The sequence below is a fragment of the Vigna angularis genome, chromosome 10, assembly GCF_016808095.1.
Source record: "Vigna angularis cultivar LongXiaoDou No.4 chromosome 10, ASM1680809v1, whole genome shotgun sequence".
NCBI classification, from domain to species: domain Eukaryota; kingdom Viridiplantae; phylum Streptophyta; class Magnoliopsida; order Fabales; family Fabaceae; genus Vigna; species Vigna angularis.
This window is the reverse complement of record NC_068979.1, coordinates 30,449,244-30,458,593: the sequence shown is the minus strand read 5'-3', so window position 1 is coordinate 30,458,593 and position 9,350 is coordinate 30,449,244. Positions and strand designations below refer to the sequence as shown.

The following is a 9,350-nucleotide window of genomic DNA, read 5'->3' as shown; positions in this document are numbered from 1 at the left end:
TGTAGAGTTATTTAAAGTCTTTACCGAATACGTCATTATCGATTTTGTAAGAGGAGAATATAAAGGTAGAATGTTTTCATGTAAGAAAATGATTGGTACATTAAAACTGTCCAATATAATATTTTCAAGCATTTGTTTTGTTCATATATGGGATAAGATACCCCAAACATCGTATAAATATACACTCTTTCTGATAAAAGAAACATTATTTTAAACTTTTTGTGAAAATTCAAGGAAACATTATCAGCTACAAAAGAGGACCAGATTTCACTTATAATAATTAAACTGTGTAAGAGAATAAAGTCACTGGCAGATTTTCCCTTTTATTAAAACCGAGATAACCACAACATTATTTAACCATCACAAACAAAGGAGAAACTGAAACTTAGCTCATAACCTTTAAGAGACATAAAATATAAATATCATCTGCCATCTGTTATTGAAATGCTTTCTATCAAGTGCATCTCTTAGTAACCTTAACCTTCAAACCTTGTTCAATGGTAAGCACCACAGAGACTCTTGGTGTTATAGGATGACCATCCACCACCTTCATCTGAAACCTCCACAGTATAGCAACTGCAACCATCTTCATTTCAGTGAAAGTAATGTCTTTACCCAAACAATTTCTAGGGCCTGCATTGAAAGCTATGAACTTGTGAGCTGGAATTTGTATAATCTCTCCACTCTCTGAAATCCATCTCTCAGGCTTAAACTCCATGCAATCATGTCCCCATATTTCTTCCATTCTTCCCATTGCATACAAAGAGTATAATATCATGGTATTTGGACTAACATGGTGTCCACTAGGAAGTCTATCAGATTTTATTGCACACTTGTGATCATAGGGCACAGTAGGAAAAAGCCTCAGTGCTTCACATATAGCTCCATGGAGATAAGCTAACTTACCAAACTCTTCAACACCAGAAGCAATCCAAGTTCCATCTTGGTTCATGCAATTTTCTTTGATCTCTTCAAGGATTTTAGCTTCCACATGTGGATGAGTTGAAACCAGCCAAAAGAACCAACTGAGACTTGCACTGATTGTGCCACTTCCAGCAGAGACAAAGGTAAATGCAGTGTCTCTAAGATACTTGTCATCCATTATTCTCCCCTTTTGATCTCCTTCTTCCATTAGCACTCCCAGCAAGTCATGATCAGTATCATCTACTTCTTTGGTGCTATTGCATCTATTTTTCTCTTCACGCTTGGCTGCAACGCATTCATACAAGAATTTATCAAAAATTTCTCTGGCCTCCTTGAACTTCTTCTCTTGACCAATCTGGAGCCACTCCTGCAACTTCCACAAACATCTCGGTGTGATGTGCCTGTGAAATAATGACTCCTCGATCACAACTAAAGCTCTCTGATAAGTAGGTTGAGAAAGCTTAGTATTCTTGTTTGGAAGAGAGTGAGGATCATAACCAAGAAAACAAGAGCAGGCAATGTCGAATGTGAACCTCCGAAGGGCAAATTGTAAGTCTACCTCAGCTCCAACCTCGGATGTATCATCAAGAAATGGAACTAGGTCATTCTCTAGCTTCTTCTGAATGGCTTTTCGAAGGAAGATCTTAAGGCTTTGCCTTTGAAACAGTGAATGAAGTACTGACCTTTCTTTTTTCCATGCATGGAGATTATCAGAATTAATAATCCCACCTCCAAAAACGTCAAATATTTCACTGAAATTGGACCCTTTCCCGTAGTTGCTAAAGTTCTTGGTGGTGATGTGGTGCACGTTCGTGGGATCGGCTGTGAGAATAAAGTTCATGTTTGTGAACCAAGGTCCTTCGAACATCAGAGTTCCTCCATAATGTTTCAAAACAAAGATTGCGTAATCGTGAATGTTGGACAAATTTAGGAGAAGATAATGTAGCATACCAATGATTGGTAATTTTAAAACTGCAAAGGGTATATTTCTCTTGTGTCTCCTACTTATCTGGTGGAATATGAAGGAGAGAACAATGGGTAGAAATACTCCAATATACAACAACATTATCGTATATTGCAGGTCGAAGAAACTGTGTTTCAATTTGGGTGAGGACAGAGTTTGTGGTGATATTTATGATGCGATCTAATGGACAAGTAAACAAAGGTATAAAGAGCTTCACAAATTTATCAGTTGAGGGTTTTATCAAATGTCAAATCAGCTATTAAAGCATGATGGCTTGGGGAAGGAGAATTTGGTAGTGATCATAAGATAGGAAAATTATGTTGAAAATGACACATGATATTATTATTTTTTATTTAATAGAAAAAATATATGATGAATATTTGAATAGTAAACAATTAATATTGACTATTTAATGGCTAGAATGGTAATAATCGAAGTGAGCGAGAGAATTATCACCAATGGCAAGAGCATTTCAATATTTAACCCTCCTTATGAAGAAAGCAAGAATTGATCACTCGTCATCTAGTATTCAACAATGTCTTTCACTTTTTTTTTCATTTAACTTTTTAATGTTTCTCCCTTTTTTTTGCTTATGATATCACAAATTTATTTCAACAATTTTGGACCAAGTTTCATCCCCTTTTATTATTTTTCGCAATTCATAACGGTTATTTATATGAGCATGATTATCAAATTTTTGAGCTAACTCGTAAACTCGTTCGTACGAGTTTATGTTTTCAAACATGACTTGGAGTTATCTTGGAAGTAAATTCGTTTTCTGTGTAAACTTAATAGAATTTATTGCGAAATAGGTAGGATAGTGTAGAATCGAGAGTTTGGAGCAATTATGCGAGTTTGAAAGGGGGAAAAGTTAAGAAAAAATGAGGTCGTTTGGAATTTAGGGTTTCATAACCTGATTATCACTATCTTTGGCGTCCCTCTGTCTCTCTCCATGGTCATCGCCATCGCCTCGCCTCCTTAGTGAAATGCATCAAAATTAATGACAATAATCCAAGTATTTATGTTTTACAATATTTATTTTTATGAACAATATATCTATAAATTTTATTTATTTAAAGTTATATAATTTTGTATACTTATTTGAATTAAGATATTATTTATATAATATTTTTTCATCTCAAATAAACTCTTACGAGTTTATACGAGTCAAGTTTACTCGACTCTCACGAATTACGTAAACTCTCGAGTTCGATAAGGTTTCCATTTTGAAAGTTTTCTCAATATGTAAGGTGATGTAATAACTGTTCTATATTTTAAATGTATTATTATCCAATTTGAACATTTCTTATAAATTATTGATGATGTTTTTCTCTTTATTACAATTAGAGTTCATGGAGAACCATACAAGGAAGCTACATTATTATTTCACTAGAGTCATATGAGAATGGAAGAAGAATGACTTCAAATAACTTTATTCTTGTGGACGAATTCTTAAAAAATAATTTATATTATGATAAAAATAATTAACAGATAAAAACTACATGTTATTATTGTAGACGAATTCTTAAAAAATAATTTCAAGATTATTTATAAAAAATAAGTCGTTAGATAGTATACCACGTTCTTATTATGCCTTCAAAACATATGAAAATGTTTATTTAGTAAAATGTTTTTAGTTAGAATTTAAGTTGCATAAAGTACTATACAAACTATTATTATTATTATTATTAGGGTTAAATATGTTTTTGATTCCTTAACTTTCATTAAAAATTGGAATTAGTCCCTCTTTGAAACTTTAGACCAATTTAGTTTTCAAACTTTAGAAATGTGTGAATTTAGTCTTTTTAACTAAATTTTGTTAACTTTATTTGATGTTTCAAACTCATTTCTCAGTTAACATTGAAACAAAAATATGTCAAACGGTGTAAACAACTCAAATGCTATCAGGAAACGCACTTGAAACATCAAATAAACCTAACAAAATTTAGCTAAAAGGATTAAATTAACATATTTCTAAAGTTTGAGGACTAAATTAGGCCAAAGTTTTGAACAATGACTAATTCCAATTTTCATTGAAAGTTAAGGGATCAAAAACATATTTAACCCTTATTATTATTATTATTATTGTTGTTGTTATTAATTATTATTATTATTATTTATTATTATTATTATTATTTGTGTTATTATTATTATTATTATTGTTATTATTATTATTATTATTATTGTTTGTTATTATTATTATTATTATTATTTATTATTATTATTTATTATTATTATGGTTATTGTTGCTATTATTTTTAAGAAGATTCTTGAAACTAAAATCAGTCAAAAATCTCATACTATATTAATTACGATAAATAGTTTTGTAAGTTTTTTTATATGTTGATAGTAAAAGGTGAAAAAAATATTTAATTATATAATTATGATCAATAATTAAATAAAAGATAAAATTTAGTAAATAGTTTCAAATTAAACTTTAAGTATATATTTGGTTTAAGTTATAAAAATGTTTAGATATGTGGCTTGTCCAAAGTGTTGTGCAATGGGAATACTTCCAATTTTCGTACGAAATTGCAGACAATAGTTAACCAACTAATAGCACGCTTCCAATGGCACGCTTTGTTGAAAATTTTACATCTATGATTTGATCAAAACGTGGCATTATTTATAGACTCAAACATAAAAGGAATGAAATTTTATTAATTTAAAAGATAAGTTTAATTAGGATTGTCGTTTAATTATAACAGTGTTTAGGTATAATAAAGATACTTTTAAAATAAAAATAAAAAAATAAAGTTCAAAATTATTTATGTTAACTTAATCAAACATTAAAAATCTTTTTTTTATATTTAAATCTTATAGAAATATTTTATAGTGAGTAAATTTTTTTTTTTATTATTTAGTAGGATCGGTATATTTCTTAATCATTAACTTGTTCGTTAGATGTTAGAGTAAAGTTTCTCATCTTTTGTGAAGATTTAAATGAAGTGGTCAACCTTTCTTAAATATTCGGAGGATGTGTTCATCCCTTGTAACTTTTAGGAGATGTGAGTTTCATCTCTTGGGATAAGAAAAGAAGTGTTCTAAACCTTAAACTTCTTTGTGATTGTAACAATTTTGTTGATTTTGTGATAGTGAATCGTTAATTCTCATTTGAGATTAACAACTAGATATAGGATCCTTGTGATCTAAACCCTATAAAATCATTTGTACAATTTTCTCTCTTCCTTACTCTCTTATTTGTTTTTAATTTATCGTTAAATAATTTGAATTACAAGAAAAAATTATTAAAGACACAATTTGCGATAAGAAACCAATTCATCCCTCTTGATTTATTGTTACATTAATCATTCTAGTGCAACTCTCTGACAATAGTAATTTGTGTACTTGTAAAGCTCGTGTATATGTTATAATAATATATTAATTAATAAAATATCTTATAAAATTGTCTTAAAGAAGAGGTAGACTTAGTTCATAAATTTGGGTGAATCAATATAAAATTGTTTTATTGATTTTGTTTTGGTTGTATTAGATTGTCTAGTTTTGCTTCCATGAAAAAAGTTTAGGATTTTATTTAACCCTCTTCTATAGTTGATCCAAAATAGTTCACTCCTAACCATCCTTTAATAATTTTTCGCTAAGACTAAGAATTTCAAGTTTTTTTTAGTCACATTTTATTGGAGGAATAACACCACTAGTGAGTGGTTTTTGTTTTGTTTATATTGTTTCGGTTCATAATCGAGACAAAAAACAGTATTTTTTTTATTTCGTTTTGATATGCTTCAATTGTTTAACTTATTCAAAATAACCGGCTCTACAACCCTTTCATGATGAGTATCTTCCACTTCTTTGGTGCCTTTGCATCTGTTTTTCTCTTCACGCTTGGATGCAATGCATTCATACAAGAATTTATCAAAAAATTCTCTTGCTTCCTTGAACTTCTTCTCTTGGCCAATCTGGAGCCACTCCTGCAACTTCCACAACCATCTTGGTGTAATGTGCCTGTGAAACAACACCTCCTCCATCACAACCGTGGCTCTCTCATAAACAGGATGTGAAAGCTTAGAAATCTTGTTATGGGTCTGAGGATCACAGCCAAGAAAACAATAGCAGACAATGTCAAAGGTGAACCTCCGAAGGGTAAATTGTAGGTCTACCTCAGTTCCAACCTCGGATGTATGATCAAGAAATGGAATTAGGTCATTCTCTAGCTTCTTCTGAATGGATTCTCGAAGGAAGATGGTAAAGGTTTCCCTTTGAAGCAGTGAATGAAGTATTGACCTCTCTAGTTTCCATGCATGGAGATTATCAGAGTTAATAATCCCTTCTCCAAAATAATCAAAAATCTCACGTAGATGGGACCCCTTCCCATAGTTGATGAAGTTCTTGCTTGTGATGTGATGCACGTTCATGGGATCGGCAGTGAGAATGCAGTTCATGTTTGTGAGCCAAGGTCCTTCGAACATCAGAGTACCTCCATAATGTTTCAAAACTAAGATTGTATAATCGTGAATGTTGGACAATTTTTGTAGAACACCTAGTAACATACCCATGATCGGCCAATTTGGGAGGGGTGCATCTCTATTATGTCTCCAACTTATGTGGAAGAACCTGAAGGAGAGAACAATGGATACAGACACTAAAATGTACAAAAACATTATTGTACTTTTTTTAGTTAAAGAAACTGTGTTTGAAATTTGATTATAGGTAAAGAAGTATTTGGTGATTTTTATAGATGTATTTAATGGGCAAATTTATTCCTAGGCATGAGAGCTTCACAAATTTATTAGTTGAGAGTTTTCCCCCAAAGTCGTATAATTTATTAGAATGATTCGATGGAAAATTTTGGTACTGATAGATGGGAAATTTATTTCCTGGGGACACTCTAAGCTATTGTGAAATCTTTTAAATTTTCGTTTTATAATTACCCAACTTTTTTTAATTTTTTGTATAAATATTTTGAGGATTGATTTTTCTCTTAGGGTGATTGTCACTTCTATATCTTATTGTTTGTTAGTTCATTTTTTTTCTTGATGATTTCTTAATCTAACCAGTTTTTTTTTCACCTTTAGAAGCAAATTGATTGATGAATTAAAGCAATTTTAAAATCTAAATTTATGAAATACTTAAAATTTAATTAATCAAAAAATATATAATAAACTGTAATAATCTAAATGAATGAAAGAGTTATTACCAACTAGAACAGAATTTGAATATTTTTCTACCCTTATGAATCAAAAGTAAGCAAGTACGTCATTTAGATCATTCTAATTCAATCCTACAAAACTTAATAAGTCTAATTCTCAAACGTGAGACTAGATATTAATAAGTGGTTCAATAATGATTTAGTAGGAAGTGGAACAATATATTCAACAAACAACAAATATCGCTAAAATAAGTTATAACTATAGCTATGATACCATGTTAAGTGTTGGAAATCCAAGTGAGTCAAAATCCCACATTGGATAGAAATGATAAATTAGAGTACTATACGAAGATGAAATATTCAGTAACCCATTACTTTAAGGTTTTGGACAGAAAATGATGTTAATTTTTTGGGCTCAAATGTCATTGATGTTTGTGTCTTTCCGGTGAACCTTCTTTTTTAAGATAAGGTTTGCATTCACTTATATACTCTAAATTGGCTCTAAATTGGTAGTCAATGTGAGAGTATGCATACCTCTAAATTCAACATCTAATGCAATTTTCTATCATAATCATAATAGTCTAGTTCCATCAATGCATAAAGAAAAATATATACTTTAGATATTTTAGTAATCATTTTTTATGATAATAATTATATAACAATTTAAATTATATTTATTGTTTTTATTAGCAGTGGTTTATTTAATATAAATATAAATTTTTATAAATCACGTTAAATTAACTTTTCATATATACTTTTTCTAAAAGTTCTTAAATTGATTTAGACACAGTGTTGAAAATATTGTCGGCGAGGAGGATTCCCATTTATTCCCCCAATTTTCACAATAAATACTGCAATATAAAGTTGAGACAAAAAATTGCTATGGTCTTTATATAGTACAATAATTGCATAAAAAATTGGCTACACTCATTGCGCAATAATGATAGTCTGTTGCGCTTCTAACTTCCAACAACTAATGCCATGTTTAATATGATAAGGGAGTTGCTCCCTCCACCCCCACACATCTCTTCCTCCACCTTCCCTTTACCTTTTTGCCCCTTCCTCCACCTTTCCTTTACTATTTTGCCCCTCAGTAAAATTTTATTTTTAAAATTATTGTTTTTTAATTTTATTCATTTATAACATATTTCACTGATAACCTACGTAGTTCCTTGTATGAGTAAAATATTTTTCTGCAAAGTTTGGTGATCGTGAAAAGAATTATCAAGCAATCTTCCTCTTGTTCTCGGTGCAATACGTGGTGCAGTGCGTTTATGGTGTAGTGTCCTTGTCGTGGTTCCTCTCCAGGTACGTAGTCATAATCCTTTCTATAATTCTAAACCCTAAACCCTTCCCATACTTCCAATAATCCTTTGAATATCCAAGCCTATAATCCTTGCATGAGCCGCAAAACGTAGTAAAATAAAAACGAAACCTAAAAGGAACACTGCCTCTGGACGGATGACATCCTTCAACGGATGTCAACATCCGTTTAAGGCGAAACGGATGTCGACATCCGTTTTGCCTTAAACGGATGTTGACATCCGTTGAAGGATGTCATCCGTCCAGAGACAGTGTTCCTTTTAACTTTTGAGGATATAATTGTCATTTTAGAAGGATATAATTGGCATTTTAGAAAATTGTGGAGGTGGATGAAGAGACGTGTGGGGGTGGAGGGAGCAACTCCCATATGATAATTATTCATTTTGCTTATAGGCTATCAGAATGTGTGTTGTCAAAAGCACGTTGGGCTGTTATGGAATGAAAAAGAAAATATATCAGATGTTATCAATCAAATACAGATGAATAAAACGATTACTTTAAAACGGATTAATGCAGAGTGATGAGGGAAAAAGTTGGATATATTTAGAAAGGAGAGATGAAAAACATTAAAATAAGGTTGGAAAAGAGATAGAGAAACTTATTTTATGTGTATACTGTTAAAAAAAAATTAGCAGTAAGTTTTGTTTATCTTGTAAAAATATATTTTCTTCACAGTTGACATTTCTACATTACAAGTCTTTAAATACCATTATAACAGTGTATATATAGTTATTGAAAACAAAAGTATAAACTAAGTGGAAGCTGCAAGATATTAGAGTAAAACATTTAATTGGGAGAAAAATCTCTCTTGCACTTAAATTTGATGAGAGAAATTTTACTGATTCAAAACTATGAAATGAATTTGCATTTTTGTGTCTTAATGTTAAAAACACCATTTAGTAATATGACATCGTTTGTTGGAAGTCTCACATCGATTCAAGATAAGACCAAATTATAATATATAAGTAGGGTGCAAATCTCACTTTATAAGTTGGTTTTGTGATGTTGAGTTAGACTTAAGCTCACTTTTTA

General features: G+C 30.7%; 2 protein-coding genes across 2 annotated transcripts; both read right to left on the bottom strand.

The window, feature by feature from the left end:
• Positions 1 to 271: 271 nt before the first annotated feature.
• On the bottom strand, positions 272 to 2,010 carry LOC108334975 (alkane hydroxylase MAH1). Its single transcript, XM_017570894.2, has one exon. It carries the CDS (start codon positions 1,988 to 1,990, stop codon positions 455 to 457), a length of 1,536 nt encoding a protein of 511 aa, XP_017426383.2. The 5' UTR covers positions 1,991 to 2,010; the 3' UTR covers positions 272 to 454.
• A 3,621-nt stretch (positions 2,011 to 5,631) lies between these two features.
• Positions 5,632 to 6,288, bottom strand: LOC108334974 (alkane hydroxylase MAH1). Its single transcript, XM_017570893.1, has one exon. It carries the CDS (start codon positions 6,286 to 6,288, stop codon positions 5,632 to 5,634), a length of 657 nt encoding a protein of 218 aa, XP_017426382.1.
• Between the last annotated feature and the right edge of the window lie 3,062 nt (positions 6,289 to 9,350).

What these genes read in the sequence shown, in the direction of transcription:
- LOC108334975 (XM_017570894.2), bottom strand. Translation starts at nt 1,990, where the DNA reads ATGTTGTTGTATATTGGAGTATTTCTACCCATTGTTCTCTCCTTCATA.
- LOC108334974 (XM_017570893.1), bottom strand. Translation starts at nt 6,288, where the DNA reads ATGAACTGCATTCTCACTGCCGATCCCATGAACGTGCATCACATCACA.